Here is a 20,577-nt window from a genome sequence, read left to right as displayed (position 1 = left end):
TTTGCGGCTCACAGGCACGTGCAGGTCCGCTAGCCAGTGACAGGCCCCGGGGGGGCTAGCAGGACAGGGCTACTCCCCATTTCACAGATAGGCAGTTTGAGGCTTGTCCATGGTCCCACGGCTGGGAAGCTGGGAATCTGAGTTTCCAACGGAAGGCCTCCGAGTGTGGCGTTCTGTCCGCCGCTCCACGCTGGCTTCCTTACACCATGTGGATTCTAGTCATTTGCTTCCTGAGGCCCCTGAGAGGGTTTGGTTTGGCCCTCTCCAGAAATTCTAGTTAGAGCTCAGAGTCCCAGGTTCTCTGTCCCCTGGTTCTTAACACACCCCTCTGCCCTACCCCAGATCTGGTCACAGAGGATTTTCAGGCAGCTGTGCAATCAGTTGGGGGGGCGGGCCTGTATCCTTTGGTTGGTGTTTTGAGACCAAAAGGGTTGGTCAAGAGGGCAGTGCACTGTCCCATGTGATCTGGCCAGCTCACTGGCCCTTTCCCACCATCCCTAAGTGGACATTGGTGTGACATTCACACAGCAGGGTTTTGAGCATCCTTCCCTGCTGGTATCAGAGCACCTTCATTGTACGAATCTGTAGTCCCTTGTGAACCCGAAGTCGCTAGGGAGGCCAGTTGACGTTATGAGAAGCCCCCCCAGGTGAAGTGCGCTGAGCCCTTTGTGATGGTGGTGGGCTGGGGCGGGGGCTTGGCCTCGTGTGGCCTGCCTTAGAAAGCTACCTCTGACTTGGGTACCTGGGACTTCTCTGGGCCCCTTGGTCAGTTTGGAGCCCACTGGGCAGTGGGCCAGGTTTGCTGAGGGCTTGTACATGCAGCGCTGTGTGGGCAGAGTGGATTGTGGGTACCTAGGACTCTCCTTAGGCCACGTGCTGCCCACAAGCTATGGCCAGTTCCCAGTGCTTAGGGGCAGGGTCTGCAGTGGCCTCGGTCCCACCTTCTCTGGGTTCCTGGTGACCTGTAGAATCTTGATGTTGGTATATCTCTGACCATTAGTTGGAATCTCTTCTCTGGGGCACTGTGCCGTCAGTTGTCAGCAATCACTGCAATGGAAGCAAGAAGAGGGCCTAGCAAGCTTTGGGTCTGATTAGAAGTGGATTGTTCCTGGACAGTCACTGCTCAGGACTTTATGGTGGGAGCCTCCCTGGGGGACTGGCGTGCAGGGGTGATTCTTAGGATGAGGCCTCCCTAGAATGTGTCTCCCACCTCTATAGAGCCAGAGAGGCTGCCCCAGGCTGGCGGGGCTGGTGGGTGAGGCAGGAAAATGAGGAGGGAAATTCGGCAGTGGGTCCTGGTATCTAATACATCCTCATCCCCCAAGCTGAGCCCTCTTCTGGAGTAAATGGTTCCAGATGTTTCCACCCCAGCGAGGAGGCCGTTGATATTCCTGCCATTTATAGCAGAGCAGGGCTTTTGGTGCCTTTCCTCTGGGGGAGATTCCCTCCCTGGGGTAGACTTGCCCAGCTGGGGGGCCCTGGCGTGCTATCCACATCCTGACCCCGCCGCCCTGGTGGTGCTGGGAAGCCCTGGGCCCTCCCTGATCCACCCTCCTGGCCCGGCTGCACCTCTGCCAGCTTTGTCTCAGGTGGGGCGGGGTGGCGTTCATTCCAGGCCAGGCTGCCAAGGGCTGCAGAAACAAGAATAGCGTGCCCTTCTCCAGGCTCAGGGAGGGAGACGCGCTGGGGGCAGCATTTGAAGAGTCCCAAAGGGAGATGGGGCCTGGGGAGATAGATGCAGGGCAGGCCGCCTCTCAGAGCTGTCCTGCTGTGGGGCAGAGGGGTTGAGGGTGGCAGGGCTCCCCTCCTCCCACCCCACTTCACTGCCAGTGTGAACCAGCAATCTGGCGAGCATTGCGGGCCCCTCGGGAGTGCAGGGCACTAGCTCTTCACCTGTAGACTCACGACCTGAAGGGCTGGCGGGAGGATGCTGAGCCAGACTGGGCTCCCGCTTCCCTGGACACCACTCACTCTTTTGCGGGGGAGGGAAGGATTCACTTTTTATCATTCACCCAGTTGTGTAATCACAGTGACTGTATTCTGATGGTTAAAAAAAAAAAATCTGGAAGTATGCAGAGTAAAAATGAGAAGTCCCTGTATTCCTGTCCTCCCCAGGGGTCTCTATAGAAGGTCTCTGTCTGGAGCTTCTGTTCACTTCCCTCTGCATGTGTGTCCCTTCCACCTGTGGGTAGTGGCAGTCACGCTCTGCGTTACGAACATTCTTTCTGCCACTGCTTGTGGCTGGCTCCTGCCTGTTCAGTTCCTGATGGGTCAGCTGTGGCCGTATTCTTTGGCTCTCCATGCCCCAAGTCTTGGTAAACACTGAGGATGCTGACCCCCCCCCCCCCCCAAGGCCTCGAGTGGGGGGGAGTGCGACGGGCTGAGGGCACTGTGCTCTGCCTCTGTGGAGACCCCCTCAGCCCCCCTGCAGGCTGGCTCCTGGAGCTGTGGTGCTTAGAGAGTGCTCAGACATAAATACCGTGTTATGTAAAGCCCTGGCTGTCTCCCCTAAGTGTGCTTGGGAACATGTACCCACACTCCCCAGGCGTATCAGCACATCAGCTGGGCTGGTTTCTGAGGGGCTCCCTGTGCCCCTGTGGGCTCTGTGGAAGGCCAGCCTGTGGTGGATGTTTCTGGCCTCGCACTGGTTCTTGCAGACCCACAGGGCCAGGGTGAGGGGTTGGTTTTAGAGTTTGTCTTTCTGTTTGTAGCAGTTCTGATTCGGCAGGCCCTGGTTATGTCACCCCCACTGGTGTCCCCCACCTGGCCTGTGGTGGTGGGGATGAAGGCACTGAGGTCTTCTTCAGCAGCTGCTTTCAGAAGCTGTGATGGAGTTGATCCTCACATTGTTGTCCCCACGTGGCCTTCCTGGGTCCAACTCACCTACTCACCAGCCACTTTCTGAGTCCTGCTCAGTGTCAGGTGCTGAGCCGGGAGGCAAGGACCTGACACAGCCCCTGCCTGATGGAGCACACAGTCCCATGGGGGACCTGGCCATGAGTCAGAGAGCTACACAGGAACGTAAAACACTGCAGTGAAGAGTGCGTCCACCAGAGACTTACGGTGCTTCAGGGGGACAATTCAGGAGGGTGGCCCCGATGAGGTCGGGAGGCTTCCCTGAGGAGGTGACTGAGCAGTGAGCTTCAAGGTCAGGGGTAGAGGTGGGCAAGAGTCTCCCAGGTGGAGCAGCTGGGAAGCTGACAGGGCTGGGGTGGCCGGATCTCACAGAGTGAGGGTCACCAGGATGGGCGGGCTCAGGCCAGGCCACTGGGGAAAAGAAAGTCACAGATGAGGTTGAGCTGTTGCGTGGGTAAAGCGTCAGGACCTGGAAGCTGCGTGTGACACCCGGGGCAGCAGAGAGGCCCATCGGAGAGCTCCCTCTGGACAGAAGCCTCACAGGCAGGCTCCCCGCCCCCCCGCGCCCCAACACGTGGGTGCCATGATACAGCAGGAGAAACGGGTGCAGCATGTCAGGGTGCTTGCTCAGGGTCCTAAGGTGAGGGACAGTGGGGAGGCTGGGATTGGAACCCAGGCCCGACTGGCTCCTGAGCGTGTGTCTTACCTCTGCCCGCCTGCCCCGCACGCATGCTCTCGTTGGGCAGGGGCATCGTACTGGCACCTCAGGGATTGTCTTTTCTGTTCGGTTTCCCCTAAGTAGCGGTATGAGAGACAGCTTGGGTGTTGGGTTTGAGCACTCTGTTCTGCTCCAGCCCGACTGCTCCGTGTGGCGGGAGAGCAAGGGGAATCGCCCCATCCCTCTGGCCTTGTCATGTGGGCTCCCGCCTGCCCCATGTCTCCTGCTGCCCGTCCTCAGCTCTGGACGAGTCCGCTCCTGTTCTTTGGTTGTGGGGCTCCCCACGTCGTTGGAGCTGTGGCCGCCCTGGCTCAGCCCTGTGCCGAGCCTCGGTTGGCCCCGGTTGCCCGTCTTCAGGCTCCAGCTGCATCCCTGGGCCTCCCAACCAGCGCCTGACTGATGTCCCTCCCCCAGTGCACAGCGCGGCGGTGAATGCCCTGTCCTTTCACCCGTCCGGAAACTACCTGCTCACGGCCTCTAGCGACTCAACCTTGAAGATTCTGGACCTCATGGAGGGCCGGCTGCTCTACACGCTCCACGGGCATCAGGTGAGGGCATCAGCCTGGCGCTGTGGTGTGGAGGGGGGCGGAGGTGCCGTCTCGAGGCCCATGCGGGGCTGGGGTTCACCGGAGGGGGCCCTTCCCTTGGAGCCCGCTGGGGACGGTTGCTGTGGTCCCCTCCAGCCTGGGCAGTGGGGTGAGATGCAGAAACAGGTTTGCCCCTCACAGGACCTATGACCTCTGGCAGAAGTGCTGGGCCTGGTGCCGCAGCTGAGTAGAGCGTGCAGGGGTTAACTTGGGTGGGGGTGGGGGGGAGGCATCTGGACATGGTGGGCACACTTCGCCCAGGGGGCTGCATGGAAACTGTCCCACAGTGACCTCAGGTGTCCCTTGGTCCAACAGTTGAGTAGAGCCCTGGAACCCCTGCCCAGAATCAGGGTCTCTTGGGGGTTCTGCAGACATCGGTGCCTTTGGGGACAGTAACCACAGGTGTCTCTCAGAGGCAGGTGCTAAGGGGGACGTCTTCCCGTGTGTGTGTTTTTGCGAATTCCTGGAATTGAAGCAAGGGAGCAGAGCCCTTCTCTCTGAGTGACTTTTGCCAGTGCAGCCGGTGGCCTGGACTCCCTGGCTGGGCAGCGACCAGCACCAGCCCCCGTGGGCCGGCCGTGGGGAGGTGGGTTGCTTGTAGCCCTCCCTAGCCACTGGCCTGGGTGCCGGCCTCTCGCACCACCCTGTCAGAAAGTGTGGCTGAGCAGAGCGGTCATTGGAGTTTCTCCTGTTGGGACATAACTGCCGCACCCAAGTGGGGCTGGGGGTGCCAAGAGTTCATCCCCTTCTCCACCTGTGGGTGGGAGGCAGGCAGAGAGGCAAGTGGGGATGAACTCTCGAGGGCTGAGGGAGGTCCCGCTGTGCTCACGTATCTTGGGCTGGCAGCTCTGGATTCCGCTGCCATCTGAGTTGGGCACGTGGGGGCCATTGGCCATGGCTTGGGGTGGGAGCCTGGGCTTTTCCTTGTGCTCTCTTGGGACTTGGAAGGCTGCCTGCTCCCCTCAGCCCATGGTGACCGCTTGTCCTCCCTGTCACACATTTGGAGTGCAGGACCAGCGGTCCCATCCCCCCAGTGGCCGGCCCATCTAGGTGTAATATCTGGTCTCTGGGCTGGGTGATTGCTGCTCTTGTTGCAAGCTTGTTAGGGAGCCACCTTGTTAGCCCTTTGGCAAGTCAGTTATTCAGTCACGTGTAACCAGTTTGGAATCTTATAACCAGGAGAACATTTGAAAACCACGTGAATGATGCTATGTCCCCCAACTCCCTACAGAAAGAAAAGGCAATATCCAGAAACATCATGCAAACAGTTGCATGCCGAGTGATCACCCAGGGCTTTTCGGATGTGTGTGTGTGTGTGCGCGCGCGTGTGCACGAGTGTGTGTGTGTGGTGGGTATGGGGGGGTTCTTTAAACTGCTGACTCACCTCTCAGCCTGATAACCCTTAAATGTGGTGTTTAATGCTAGTCCCATGTTCGGGCACAGCATCAAGCACAGAAAGGAAGCCTGGAGAAGTGACACAGAGACCTGGTGAAACTGCAGTTACTTGTCTGCTGTGGAAGCTGGGAACGTGGGAACTAGGCTGAGGGACAGCTAGCAGTTCGCACAGCCCCGTGCGGGTGTGTTGTCCTCTTGGGCTCCCTGCTTGTAAAGTCCATTCCCTGGCCCGTCTTTCCAGGAAGCCACGCACCTGGGCTCTTTGGGGACTGGAGCATTCACATTCTGTTCCAGGAGGTGGCTAAGGGCCCCATTAGGCTCAGGTGCCACCAGCCACGTCCCACAACATGGGACTGAGCAGCCCCAGGGCCCCCGAGTGGATCCTTGGTGCCCAGGGATTCTGTCCCACGGGTGAAGATGGCCGATTTGAAAGTGCTTTGGATCCCGGGTTGGGGGGGCAGCCGAGGCCCAGGGACAGGTTTGGAATTGTAGGGGTCCCATGCAGCTTAGGGTGGCAGAGCTGGGACTGGTATTCAGGTCTCTGCGGTTTCCACCCTACTCGTCTCACACGTCCGGCTTTTAGCTGTTGAGTTGTGATTTCACTCTTGTTTTGAGATCACTGGTCTATGTAGGAGGCCTGCAGGCTTTGTGGCTGCTTGTGGCCCAGCCTTGCCGCTACGTGACCTCATTCTGGTCCAGCAGGAGGGAACCCCGTGAAACTCTGGTTTGGACTTGGAGGCCCTCCTTGGGACAGTCCCCACACATGGGAGGGAAGAGCTGTGGGAGTGAAGGCTATTGAGTTGTTCTGCCAAGTGGAACACACCCCCTCGTGCTTCTAGCTCCACACCTTCTAGAAGGGACAGCGCAGGCTGAGGGTCAGGCCCACCGAGAGGAGCCAGCCACGGGGAGCTGATGCCGGCAGGAGGCAGTCCTTGGTCAGGAGGGGACTCTGGGTGTATGCCAGGGAAGTGTCTCTCTGTCCCGTGTGAGGGCAGGGCCTGAGTCAGCCCCTCTGGGGGAACAGTGAGGGAGGGTCAGTGGACAAGAAGGCTCAGGGGAGGCAGTGCTGTTGGGCTGACGCTCTTTGATCTGGGTTGAGGCTAGAAGTCTGATAGGCCATTTAGTGGACTCCTAAAGGCACAGGGGCACCAGGTTGGAGGTGCTTGCCAAGTACAAGCTAAGATCAGGATCACCCAGGGCGCCTGGGTGGCTCAGTTGGTTAAGCAACTGCCTTCGGCTCAGGTCGTGATCCTGGAGTCCCTGGATCGAGTCCCGCATCGGGCTCCCTGCTCTGCAGGGAGTCTGCTTCTCCCTCTGACCCTCCCCCCTCTCATGTGCTCTCTCTCATTCTCTCTCTCTCAAATAAATAAATAAAATCTTTAAAAAAAAAAAAAAAGATCAGGATCACCCAGCGTAGCCCGGGTCTCCTGTGCTGTGTTGAGGGCAGCTCATCAGCCCAGGAGTCTGGCCATGGCAGCAGTTTGGAGGTTGTCTAGCATGCAGTCGGCCATACCTCCCATCGGCCCATGTGAAGCTGGCCCCCTTTGTGGGGCTAGGGGTGGACGTCAATTATAAGTTTATTGTGGGCCTCAAGGATTCTGGTGTTTCTCTCCTGCAGTCCCGGCTTTGGGACTCTGAGCTACGAAGGGTCATTCAGGGGATGTAGCTAGGGGCTGAGAGAGGCTTCTGCCCCACGGGAGCTCGGCGCCACCTAGGCTGTACCCCAGGAATGGTTCCTTGGCTGTAGCTGGGGCCCTTGTGGCTCTTCAGAAGCTTCCACCACGTGAGCGTCTTCAACTGATTGACCACCGGGTGCCGGGCCGAGAGCCGGGCAGGCCCTTTGCTCTCTCCAGCCCGGGGGCCCGAGCCCCTCAGACAGCTCTGCTGCTCAAGGTGTGAGGGCCTTCGGCAGTGAGGAGGCAGCGGGTGGCGCAGGTTTCCACACACAACCCGAGCGGACACTGACACTTTGCCAAGGCAGGGGGTGGTGGGACAGGCTGAGGAGCCTGTTGGGGCTGAGAGATAGGGTGGCCCTCTACCTCCAGCCGATCTGCCCACCCCAGGTGGAGGGTGGACAGAGTAGGGAGGGCACTGCCAGCCTGGATGTGGCGCATCGCCCTCTTTGCTCTGCCTTCGTCCCTGGGAACACCAGAGTAATTTCTCTCTCCGTGGATTGAGCTGGTAAAGAGCGTGCACCAGTCACCTTTGCAAGCTTCTCTGACTGAGCCGAGTGCTAGGATGCATTCAGTGGGGGAGGGTTCACACAGCTTTGTCTGGCAGCTGACGGTGCCTAGCTTTTTTAAGGAAACACCCCAATATTTCCAGGAACAAACAGCTTGTACCCACCTGGTTTCTGGTTTGGAGAAGCCACGGGTACCCTCGCACCTAGTTCAGCCGAGAAGTCTGAGCTCAGGAGGCTGCAGACGGGAAGCGTGTCAAGGTCAGGCCATTCCAGCTTTGCCTCTTACTCTGGGACATTGGGCAGGACCTTAAGCTTTTCCTTATTTGTAAGAACTGCTGCATCTGCCTCACAACAGGAGAGCATGTGTCTACAGTCCCCAGCACCAGGCATGGTAGGTCTTCACAGATACTGGTCCTTTTCCACTTCAGCTTTTAGAAAAGATCCCAGGCTGCTCTAGGTGAGAGCTCTTTACAAGGTCATTGAACGTTTCTATTATGGGCACGGTCCTGGCACCCTGGGTGGGCAGTCAGTCTTTGGTAGGAAAAGGAGTCCATGGTAGGGGTCTCTGATGGCTCCGCCCCCTCTGATGGGCACGGGCCATAGTCCTCAGTCCCTCCCCCTCTGGGCTGGGGAGTGCCCGTTTCCCTTCCTTCCATCACCCACGGAGTCTTTCAAGGGTTTATCTAGTTCTTTGTTTTCTTTAGGCTTGTCCTCATCTCCCCCAGAACATCCTCTTGCTTTGGCTTCTCTTTGGCCGCACAGTTCCTGAAATCTGTCCCTACGGTGACTCTCTGCCTAAACACACTTGTCCCGACCAGTTGCTCTGAGTGGGCATGGCCTGCTGGTGCCTTGGTCCACAGGTCTGTTGGCAGTGCGCTTTATTAGGCCCGCCCATCAGGTCATCTTTTCTAGGGCCTGACTCCTAGAGGACAGGCCAGGTACCTTGGCAGGGGGCTGGCAGGGGGCTGGCAGGGGTGCCATTACCCTCTCCGAGGCTCTGGAAGGTCTTGCTCTGGGGATCAGCCACAGTGGTGACAGTTAAGCAGGAGGAAGAGGAGTCCCTGCTTCTTGCTGGATCCAGTAGAGACTTAGGGGTGTCAGCATACAGGGCCCTCATCCTCTCCCATCCCTCACCTTGCAGCAGGGAAGAGCAAGAGAAGGAAGAGCTTTTGCACCAAGTACAGCTGTTGTGCGAAGCCCTGTGCCCCGAGCGAGGCCCCCATAGCTCTGTGTGGCAAGTGCGGGGGCAGTGTGCTAGAAATACAGATTGATTTTTCTATATTTTCTGAAACATAATCTTGAGCCATGCTCATTTGGTTTAAGTCCCCAGAGCTATTTGGGAGAGGATGGTGGGCGGGACGTGGGTGGGAGTTAAATCTGGTGTTTCTGGCTAGGCAGTTGGCGTTCGTGTTGCTGCGGAGTGACTGAGCTGCACGAGGACCACTGGGCATAGCTCGAGGGCCTAGAACCCCAAACCAGGGCTGCTGTCCGCACCTGGGGTTGTGCTCTGAGGCTTGGTTGTTGTGAAATCACAGCCTCAGGGTATAGGATCCACCAGGGTTACTGAGAGCTTTCCCCATGCCAGAGCCAAGGCTGGGGCTGGGGAAGTGGCATTAAGGGGCACAGGGTTGAGGAGGAGAGATGGCAGTGTGGTAGAGTGGCCTGGAGCACGAGTGCTACCCCTCAGGCGGCTCCAGGTGGAAGGAAGCTCTCCGAACGTTGCTCCCCACCCCCCTTTCTTCCAGCGCTCTGTGGCCCCTGTGTAGTCATTTTATTTTGGAGAATTATGTTTATGCCTGGGAGTCTCAGACCCAGCTTGGATGGTTGGGTACCTCCTGGGAGAGGTGAGAGGACATCAAGAGGGAGAACAGCTCATTTACTCCAACCTGAGTAAACCAAGAGGTCAGCCTGGCTTTCTGTCCCCTGCCAGCAGCCCAGGATTAAGGATTGGGAGGGAGCAGGTGTCCTTGGCCAAGGTCAGGAGAGAGCCTCAGCATTCCTGGACCCCAGCTCCTCCCGGAGGCCACTCCTTGTCCACAGGGTCACTACTCAGACATAAGAGTCAGCCCACGGCAGGTGCTGATGAGCGAGTGCAAGAGCCTCCCTGGTGTGGGGGTTTGTGGAAGGAGCAGCCTGGACGCCTCAGAGACCAGAGCTCCCATGCCAGGGGCTTCTCAGGCCTCCTTGGTCTCCATATCTTTGTTGGATGGTCACTCGTTTACCTCTGACTCAAGGCATGTGGTGTGACATTCCTATTTGTTTGCTGGCAGCCAGTGAAAAACATTTCAAAAGCCTTGTGAGGTGGTGGGGGATGGGGTACCTGGCTGGGTCTTTGCCAGCATAGCTGTTGTGGGCACAGCGGTCAAAGTTTCAGGTGCATGGGGGCCTCAGGGAGTCAGGTGGAAGGGGGTGAGGAGAGCGGAGGGGTCTGGACAAGCGGCAGGGGCTGCGGAGGGAGAGTCACCAGGAGCTATGGAATCTAAACACCATGGGTTCCTTTGTTTTGCCTTTTTTTTTTTTTTTTTAACTTTCTTGATTGATGCTTGATGCTTTCCGTGCAAGAGTGAAGAAAGCAGATTCTGTGGGTCCCTTGGGTCTGGAGGTTGTCAAAGCAGAGACAGTATGTGATGAAGTGACTGGGTGTGGGTCCAGCCAAGCCGGAGGGCCATGTGTGGCTGGGTCTGGAGGGAGAGTAGGATGGGGTGGGAGGCCAGGCTGCGTCCCGCGCTTGTGACGACCAGGCAGAATCATCTCACCAAAGACCGATGGGCCAGATCTGGAGATGGAGGGAAGGATCTGGTTGAGCCTGTGAGGGCCCCCTGCCAGTGGACGTGGCCTGCAGGCAGTTGGGGACCAGGACGTCAGGCAGGTGGGCACCTCTGGCAGTCAGACCACACTGCTGAAATCTCAGCCAAGAGCTCAGAGTCATGCTCAGAAGTCACTGCAGAGGCCCCTGGGTCTTGCCTGGGTGAAGAAACAACTTGGTGACATCCCTGCCACGAGCCGGTGAATTGTACATTGAGAGTGACTAATTAACTGAAAAGAGTAAGCCACCTTGAAGGCAGAATGATCTCAAAGAAGGTGGATCCCATCTGATCGTTGTCAGTGATGAAAGGGACCCCCCGAAGCCCCGGTGGTTTGGCAGCTGGAATGCACTTCTAGATAACTGCTGGGCTAAAGAGAATCGCAGTGGAAACTAAACGTCTGGAGGTGACTGCCAGTGAGGATATTGCATGTTGGAAACTTTGGGGATGTATCTAAAGTAGTAAATCAGAGGCAAATGTGTAGCCTTAAATGAGTTTATTTAAAACTGAGAAAGAGGGGCACCTGGGTGGCTCAGTTGGTTAAGCAACTGCCTTCGGCTCAGGTCATGATCCTGGAGTCCCAGGATCGAGTCCCGCATCGGGCTCCCTGCTCGGCAGGGAGTCTGCTTCTCCCTCTGACCCTCCTCCCTCTCATTCTCTCTCTCTCAAATAAATAAATAAAATCTTTAAAAAAATAAAAAATAAAAAAAAAAATAAAACTGAGAAAGATTGGAAATAATTGAATTAAGAGCTCACTGCTGAAAGTCGCCGAAAGATCCTGAAGGCAAGATGAGACCCTCTGGAGCTTGTGGTGAGGAGCAGTGAGCAGGCCGGTGGAGCTGGAGCACCAGTGAGGGCAGGAAGCGGGGAGCCTGGTGAGGTCAGTGGGGGCCGGGGTTGTCTGGGCCCCAGAAGGGGTGGGATGATGGTTGTCAGTGGTGGAGAAGCCTGGTCTGCATTCCAGTCCCTGCTGGCTCTGGCCCACGGTGGAGCTGCTTTCGTGGGCCACAGACACGCAGGCAAGAGCTTCTGTGGAAGGGTGCTCTCTCCGGGAACACCAAGGTACCTGGTGCAGGAGCCGAGCCATCCTCTAGGTAAACAGCCACTGCTGGGGAGGACTGCGGGCCCTGCCCCCTTATTGCTTGCCTGCTGCTGGCGCCATCCCCAGAGTGTCTGGGCATTTGGGCTCTGGGGAAAGCTCTAGCACCTGCTCTCTGGTCCCAGTCCCCCACCAAGCCATGGGCTGCCGGCCGCCTTCTTCAGGGGCCCTGCCACAGCTTGGCCTCCGGCATCTCGTCCCCAGCTTGGCATCTGGTGGTTGAGTGACAGCAGGAAAGGAGACTGATGAATATTTGTTTGGTTCCTTGGTTGCTGTGACTTCTTGGAAACTGGCTGTTCCTCCATTAGCTCTGGGCAGGCAAAGAGCCCGGCTCTTTTGACGCTCCATGTCCTGGTTTCCTTCTCTTTTCCCTCTTCCTTCTTTGTTTTTTCTCAAAATGAAAATAGTTTTGTTGTTTTGTTTTTATATTAACATAGCAACGCCATATACTCATTGTTTAAGGATTCAAAGTTTGGGAAATTATAGGATTTCCAAGAATCAAGTAAAAGTCATCTGAAATTTCCTCCCCCCACCACCCCATAAGTCCTGTTCATCTTGTTCACCTTTGGGGGTTGTCCACCTGGGAGAGTACCTGAGGCTTGCTCGACCTGCCCCCTCCCCCACCCCCTCCCGCACTCAGCCCTGCGCTGGCAGCCCGTGATGCCTTGCACCTGGCATTTTGCACTCACTGATGTCATTGACGTTGTTCCCAGTCATACAGATGGATCTCCTTTGTCCTATTGGATGACCACGTAGGACTCCCGGCTGCCCTGATCCCCGGGCCCTTGGAGCCCCGCCTGTGAGAGAAGGCAGGGAGAGGCACAGGGGGAGGCTTTGTCTCTGACCTTTCAGGCCTTGGTCTCCCCTCTGGGACATGTCACCCGTAGAAGGGGTCAGCATGCAAACCATTCTCCGAAGATTAAGTGGGTTAGTGCAGGTCACTGTTAACTGGCCTTGTACTTAACTTTCTCACCACCCTCATTATGAGCATCTAGGAGAGGAGGAGCCATGGGTAGATTCGGGAAGTGGAAGAATGTTCCATCCTGTCCAGAACGCTTAGGCCCAGGAGGCAGCTTTCCACCTGCCTGTCCCTTCTGGGCAGGCCGAAGCTCGTCTTGTTCCATGACCACAGATCCCTTTTCTAGCCCATAACTTGTCTGGTCTTTTCTGGCATCGAGTGCAAGGTGCGTCCCAGTGTTCCTCTTGTCCATGTGTCTACTGCTTCTACCAGCCCCATGGCCGGAGGCACCTCATTTGGGCACCTGGGGCTCTTGCTGCTCCCTGCTCTGGTCTGGAGGAACGGAGGTGGCCTCCATGACAGTGGCTGTGCTGTCATCAGTTAGGAGAGAAGCTCTTTTTTCTGGTTTTGCTTGAGGAATGCCAGGTACTGGCAGACTGATAGTTTGGCTAGGAGGAATTGCTGGTCCACCGTGTTGTGTGAACAGACTCTTGCTCCGTGCATCTTTCTGTGGTGGATGTCACACATGTGGGAAAGAGCCTTCCGTCTTTGCCGGGAGATCACGTCCGGCTCCTCGAAGTCTGGATGTGCTCATGGGCCCTCCAAGCGTTGCCTGCCCTGGTCTGGCATCATCACCCTTACCGTAGTCGCGCAGACCTTCAGCCCCGGGGAAGCCAGAGCGGGCACTTCTCCCGCCAGGGTCCTAACATAAGGCACGTGACATGCACATTAGGGGGATGCGTCTTGTTGCTCCTCTGCTCAGGCACCTTTGATAATCCCCTCCCCAGCCTCCTTCCTGCCCTGCTTTGGGCCTCTTGTGTCCCCTGGACTCCCTGACGGCACCCTGCTTCTGCTCATTGGCTCCTCCTTGGGGCCTCATGCTTCTCTGGTTGACTACAGGGTGGTGTGGGGGAGGAGCACGGCCTGGGCCAGGGGGACCAAGTTCTGGAGCCCGTGCTCGGCCTGGGATGAGTCAGTGCACCTCTCTGACCTCCAGCTCGTCCGTGGGAAGCGGGGACGGTGATGTCAACCCAGCAGGGCCACCAGCGTGCGCTGTCCTGCTTATTCCTCTCTGCCCACCCACCGCCCTGTGGCCTGGCCTTTGTGCTGTCAGCATGCTCGGGCACAGAGGCCTCAGCAGTGACACCCGTGGCTGAGCTCCTACAGGTGCCTCTGCCAAAGCCTGGGGAGGACTAGGGGCTCAATGAAGCCCTCAGCCCCTTGTCCTGCTGTGGCTTTCGTTCATGAGCTGGTTTTCTTCCTGTGCGTTTGGAAGCTAGAGTGACCTTTGGTGTTTGTTCTTTTTTGTTTGTTTTGATAGGGTCCGGCCACCACTGTTGCCTTTTCAAGAACGGGGGAGTATTTTGCTTCTGGAGGTTCTGATGAACAAGTAAGTAAAGAACAGTGTGAGGAATGTTGGCTGATACTTATCAGAAGAGAACAGGAGCCAAGGCGCCTTGAGGATGGGCCAGGTTTCACCAGCTTTCTTGGTGACTTGGGGTGAGGTGCGCAGACCCAGGGTGCTGCACTTGTGGGCTGTTTGAGGGGCGCCATTTTCAAACTGCTTGGCTGCAGGGAGAAGACCTGTGTGAGGAGGTCCTGTCCCATTTTGTCACCCTTTGTGCCGAGGCTTTTTGCCTGTCAGCCCTGGTGCCTCCTGCCCAGAATGTTCATTCTCTTGTTGCTGGGCCTCACAGCTCTGACTGCTCAGCCCAGGAAAGTCCCACTGGCCTCCCAGCGAACTCCAGCCCCAGCCCCATGGACCGATTCGGGTTGAGTTTCTGCCAGGAAAGCAGAAGGTGGTTGGAGGCTTTTTCAGCACGGCCTGGATAAGAGACCGTGGGCGTCTTCCCACCCAGCACTGGTTCCTGTGCTAACCAAACAAGGGAGGAGGAAGGCTCAGGGGACCCCTGAGCTGTCCCCGAGTGTGGAGGCCCGGCTCGTTGCTTAAACAAAGGAAAATAGTACAGTAAAGTCACACTATAAATAGTCCTGGTAAAAGAAAGTCACATGGTACAAGAGGCAGCCTGGTAGAAAGTAGGGCTTCCGCCCACTCTGGCCCCTCCTCAGCTCCCTGGCTGCCTTCTTAAAGTCGGCTCTGAGAGCCTTTTTGGAGAGACATGTGAGTCTGTTCCCCTCCCAGGAATGCATTCAGCAGTTGGACTAGTGCAGTTACACAGGGCCCTACAAACAAGGGGGTGGGGGACGTGCTAATTCTGTTTGTAAACAGGAATGAAGGCCTTAAGTGCCCATCAGTCGGGGGGCAGTAAACAGTGGGCTGCTCTGGGAGTGGCAAGCAGCCTCCCAAAGAACCAGGCTCGTGGCTGCATTGCAAGCAGGAAGGCATCCCGGGCATGTTGCGCTTTCACCTTAACATGGATTTGGGGCTCCTTCTGTGGCCTCCGTTGGGCACCAGCCACACCCCACAGCTCCTGCCACCCTGTAAGTGACCCTGGCAGAGGGCAGCCACCTGGGGCTGACACCCTCTAGCAGGAGCATTGTTGCTCCCCTGCTCCCCAGGGCCGTTTGCCAACCTTTTGCTGGGGGAGCCTCAAGACGTGAAGATCCTTCAAGTGGACCGGGGAATAATGGGTGTGTTACTCATGGCTCCCTGGGTACCACTGTCTGTGCCAAGCTGGATCCTGTGAGGTTGGAAGTAGGATCATCCCCTCTTCACAGATGAGGAACCTGAGGCAGAGAGAGGTTGAGTCCCTTGCCTGGAGCCACACAGTAAAGGGTGGACCCAGGAATTTAACCGTAGTGGTCTGGTGTAACTTAAAGCCAGGCTACTACCCTTGGGAGCTTCTGTTTTAGTGGGGAGACAGACGATAAATGAGGAAAAGAGAAAGAGACATTAAATAACTATTGAGTCTGATGCTATGAAAGAAATCAATAGAGGCCTATGATAAGCATTAGCAGGAGACCAGGGAAGGTCTCTCGGAGAAGATGCTGCTGAAGCAGACGCTTTAGCTTGAGGAGCCAGCTCCGCTTATGCTGGGACCCTCCAGGGAGGGACCAGCAAGTGCAAAGGCCTGGTGACAGCATGCAGTGAGTCCATCCTGACGGCACAACCACGTCTTCTCGAGGCCTGTCTAAAAAGCCGGGGAGGTGGGACAGGTCCCAGAGTTGAGCTGGAGTGTCAGGTGGGGACTGTCTTGCAACTGGCCCAGAACTTTGGGGGTCACTTCTGCCTCCTTTCTTCCATGAAGTAGGGCTGGTGTGATGTCATTGTGCTTGTTGCTCTTGGCAGGTGATGGTTTGGAAGAGTAACTTTGATGTTGTGGATTATGGAGAAGTCCTGAAAGTGCACAGGCCCCCAGCCCCGCTGGCCACGTCCTCCGGGAATCTGGTAAGTGGCTCAGTAGGCGTGTCCTGAGCCCTGAAACTCCAGTGGGTCATGGTGAACAGCAAATAATCTTTTGGCACTTGTGGTACTTTGTTTCAAATCTGGAATGTACAAACAAGACGTGAAGACTGCAGGGTGTGAGGCCCTGTGCCTGGGGGGGGTGTTTCCATGGCACAGGCTACTGTTGGTTGAGGAAAGGGAGGACCTGTCCCACGCCGAGCCTTGGGCCACACGACCCCGATGGAGAGTTCCTAGAGGGCGTGGGGCCTGAGCCACAGCTGGGACGGATGGGAAAGGTTCAGCCCTGTTGCTCTCACTTCCCTTTTTTTTTTTTTTTACACTATGGAAAGGAAGTTCCTCAGCCACAAACCATTTTTAGTACCTTTGTCGGTAAAAGGGCATTTAGTGTTCCTGAATTCAAATAGTTAACGATATTTTTTGACAAATAGTTTTGGGGAAAAATTTGATAACTGATATGATCTCATTGAATAAAGTTGCATTCCGCTTTGGCTGAAGTAAGCTTTCAAGCCAAGGATGTGGAGCCCTAAGGGTTTTAAGCCCCAGTGGCTGCCGGCTGTTTAAATCTCTCCCTCCTGGACCCTGGAGGCAGTGTAGCCTCTCCCACCCACGGAAACTGGCCTGAACAACAGGAAGCGGCTTGCCCAAGGCCCCCAGCAAGTCAAGGCTGGCCCAGAATAGAACCAGGAAGCCTCTGAGTTCATCCTGGCCTTTCTTTGGCTCCAGCGGAGGGATCCCCCACCCTAGCCTGAGACACACACACACACATACACATGGACACGGACACGCACACACAGCCCCATTCTGTGTGTTGGGGCTACTTCTAGGAATAGGCCAGGTTGAGATTTAAAGCTTTTCTTCCTAGGGTTGCTCTGGGCCGGGAGGTTTTGTTCTCTCTCCACATTTGCTGATGAGTAGCCGATTCTCAGCTTTTGGGTCTGGTGGGGATGACTGGGTTGCATGGCGGTCTGCTTGCTGCTGTTTGGTCTTCTGCCTAGAAAGGCATTTTTCAAAAACTGTAGGACTGGATCCTGTGGGGTGAGTGCCATCTCCTTTCCAGCTCCCCATGTGCTGGGCATTTACAGTGAGCCAAGCCCAGGCTGGGCGGGTAAAGGTACTACTCTCATTCTCAGATGAGACGCCTGAGGCTTAGTCACCCACCTGGATGCCTGGACCTGGGGGCTCACCACACTGGCCCCCCTTACTCAAGCTAGTAACTGTAGGCGGCAGAGGGCTGCCTGGCAGCTCTCCCCCCGTCCCAGGAGAGGGCACTGCCACCTGCCTCTTGGGAATGGTTAGTAATCACCAGCAAAGGGAGAATCCCATATTCCTTTTCTTGTGGTTATTAGGCAGGAGGCTTGGACAAGCTGCCTGTTGTCCCCTCAGTCCTGCTCAGATAAGGGGTATGGAGCAGCCTTGTGTCCCAGAGCTGTGGGGCCTGATAATCTAGCATGAAGGCCTTCAGGGTGGGGGAAGCCAGCAGGACAGGGCAGGGTTTGGCATGGATGGGCGAATAGCTCACTGGTGCTCAGGAAAACCGTGTGTTCCCATACTACCTCCTGGCTCACGACAGAGCTATAGCCACAGTTCCACTGGGCATCGCCCCGTGGTGCTCACACAGGGGAAAGGATATGGGCTCCGGGGTCAGAGAACTGGGTCTGAGTCCTGGCTGTGTGGTCCCAGACAAAGCACCCATTCTTCCCACGCCTCTGTTTCTACAGTGGGACCTGAGTACTTTCCTAGGCAGGCTCTGAGGAGCCCAGGTGGGACGTAGGGGAACTCTGCTAACCCGCACAGTGACTTGACTTATGAGTCCTAAAATGGTTGTTTATGGCTTTTCCCTTATTTGTCACAAGCGCCAATGGGATGCTGAGGAGGTTTATGGCCCCTCATGCAGACACACACCCATGCCAGAGCGTACATCCACACTGTTGTCCAACCATCACCACTGTCGTCCGTGGAGTTCTTTCAGCCCTGCATGCCCAGGGAAGCCAGTTGGTCCAGCCCTGGCCAGCGGTTAGGTTTGCCCCTGTGGTGGGAAGGGAAGCTGACGAGTATAGTTTCACCTTTCCTGCCCTGGGGCTTCCCTGGCACTGAGTTGGTGACCGATTCCATGTCTGGCCAGAGTGTCTCAGCTGCCTCGGGAGCCCAGGTGCCCTGCAGCCACGTGCCAGGAACGGGTGCATCCGATGAGTTCCCGCCCCTCTAGCGGACCCAGCCTTGGCTGCTGTGGGGGCTGTTCTGGGCATTGCGGGATGTTTAGCGGCATCCCTGGCCTCTCCCCACTAGCTGCCGGTAGCACTCCCCACCCCCCCTTCATTGTGACAACCCAAAATGTCTTCAGGCGTTGCCAGATCTCTTCCGGGGTGGGGGGCGCAGAATGGCCCCCAGTGGAGAATCACTACACTAACTCCTGCCTCAGGAGTGAGCCCAGAAAGGAAGTGATTGCAGTGGAGGGAGGAGTGTAGGAATGTGGGGGCGTCAGGGCTGCTGTGGCAGGCGGAGCGCGGCCCCGAGTGTGATGACTCGAGCTCCTGTCCCTGCTCAGTTGGGCCAGATTTGGGCTCCCCCCGGCAGCTGGGGCTCAGGTCTCTAGACTGTTTCTAATAGAAGTCTATTGTATAGAAATGTCGTTTTGGCCTGTCAAACTTTGGAATCTTCCAGAGGTGATGGTAAACAACAAAAAAGACCTTTAGCAACTTGGTTTCCCTTACTTACCATTGGATGTGTTCTTGCCCTTCCTGCCTGCTGGCTTTCCTGGCTCTGAGATAGTAACTGGTGAGTGGTTTGGTGGCTGGCCAGGGTGGCTTGGCTCAGTTATGACCCTCTCCCCCTCTAGCTCTGTTATCCCCTGGGCCTGAGGCCCTAAAGCTGCCCAAGACACACCTGGGCATTTGAGGATTACGGAGCCACCGACTCAGGTACTGTGTGTCTCATAGAGTATGGCGTTGTAAAGCTGGAGGGCAGGCCTCCACCAGTGGAGCATGGCAAGGGCAGCCCTGTGAGCAAGTGACGGCCCCTCTGCCCTGGAAAGCCCCCTGCCCAGGACCCCGGTTCGGACTGCAGCATTCAGCTCTCACTCTTGGAATGAAGGCCATCCTTGAGCTCACTCTGAACAGAGCTCTGTTCACTGCCAGAGCTATTTTCAACCTCTGGTTGAAATTCACAGCTTATTTTTAGGCACATTTCATGTTGAAAAGCACAAGCCATTTCCCAGCCCTTCAGAATGAGAATAATGGGTTCCATTTTCCCTCTATTCCTGGCTGAGTTGTGGAGGAGAGCGTTTAGGGCTGTGGCTGGGGAGCTTTTTCTGCTTGGAAGGCTGCAGAGGAAGGACTCCAGCCTAATAGCTGGGCTGAGGGTGGCCAGGAAGCTCCACGTTCTGCCCTGTGACATGCTGCAAGGCTGGAGGAAGGTCGGGAGGGCCGCTTGTGGGCAGATGAGTGCCTCCCAGAGGGGCATGTGTGGGGGCAAGGGGTGGGCCCTGCAAGTCGTCTGCAGCAGGTGCTCGTGCTGCTGTCTTCAAGGGTCTGGTGCTCACCTCTGCCCTGTGCAGCAGTGCAGGCCTCCCTTCGTCCTCTCTGCACTCAGCCACTCAGGTTCTAGCTCCCTCCTGCCGTTAGTGCTTTGGGGCCAGCCCGTGACGCATCAGGGTCACTGTGTCTTGGCTGACCTTGGATTTGGCCCCTGCTCCACAAGCCCAGCTGCCATAGGGCTGATTTCTGCCTCAACCACAGAAGCATTTTAAAACCACTTTTAATAGCAAAGATGCGTTTGTTCCGATTTACTCTTCTTCTTGCCTTTCCTCCAAACACCTGAGAGCCCATTATGCAATTGCGAAGGAAGGTTGTGCGGGGCGGGGTGGGAGGGGAAGAATGCAGAATTCCAGGTAATTCAGGAAAACTGAAAACTGCTTCCTGAGTTCTCAAGGCTGGCTACCCTCCAGTTCAGACAGTAACCTTGAATTCTGGGGCCCCTCAACCTCAGATGGGGAGACGCCCGGCCCTCCTTCATGAGCTTTCACGAGGTGGTACATGCCAGGCAGGCACTTGGAACCGTGTCTGGCACATGGCAAACGCTCACCAAGCTTTAGCTATTTTTAAAATGTTCCTCTTCCTTCCTCTGTCAGACTGAGAGCAGGATGAGCCCCCTGCCCGGTTGGGGTGATTGTGTGTTCCCAACTTGCTGAGGTGGGGGACAACATGCAGTAGAGGGGCTGATTCTGACTGAGATAATTTTCAATGTTGACTCCTCTCTGCAGGTCGTCTTTGTGAGGTCCGGTGAGGGTTTTAGACCCTTGCAGGAACTGGTTCTGCTTCTTGGTGAGAGACCCAAGTCCTCTGTGCTCCCAGAGGAAAAGGCAAATCCATGAGGTGAATGGAAACAGGCTTCTCTTCCTCTGCCACCTCCATGACTCCTCAAAGCAAAGTGGCTGGGACCCCCAGAGCCTCAGTGCTACAACTGTCCCCAGGAGGAGGAGGCGAGGTTAGCCAAGAATACCTGACCTGAAGGCTCAGCCTTCCCTGTTTCTTCTTCCTAGTTCCTCTGGTTCTAAGGGTGAAGCCCCAGCCACCCCTGCACCCATGCTTCCACTCCTGCTTTCTGTTTTGGGGT

General features: G+C 56.5%; 1 protein-coding gene across 1 annotated transcript in view; it reads left to right on the top strand.

Moving 5' to 3' along the window:
* The window catches only part of POC1A (POC1 centriolar protein A), a 69,274-nt gene that overhangs the window by 10,276 nt on the left and 38,421 nt on the right, over positions 1–20,577 (top strand). Inside the window, exons 7-9 of the mRNA XM_032411400.1 lie at positions 3,989–4,122; positions 13,921–13,989; positions 15,850–15,948. Coding sequence (XP_032267291.1) covers positions 3,989–4,122; positions 13,921–13,989; positions 15,850–15,948 — 302 coding nt within the window. The remainder of the gene's footprint in view (positions 1–3,988; positions 4,123–13,920; positions 13,990–15,849; positions 15,949–20,577) is intronic.

The sequence above is a fragment of the Phoca vitulina genome, unplaced genomic scaffold, assembly GCF_004348235.1.
Source record: "Phoca vitulina isolate PV1807 unplaced genomic scaffold, GSC_HSeal_1.0 scaffold13, whole genome shotgun sequence".
Taxonomy (NCBI): domain Eukaryota; kingdom Metazoa; phylum Chordata; class Mammalia; order Carnivora; family Phocidae; genus Phoca; species Phoca vitulina.
Note: the sequence above shows the minus strand (reverse complement) of the source record. Positions and strands in the feature narration are given on the sequence as shown.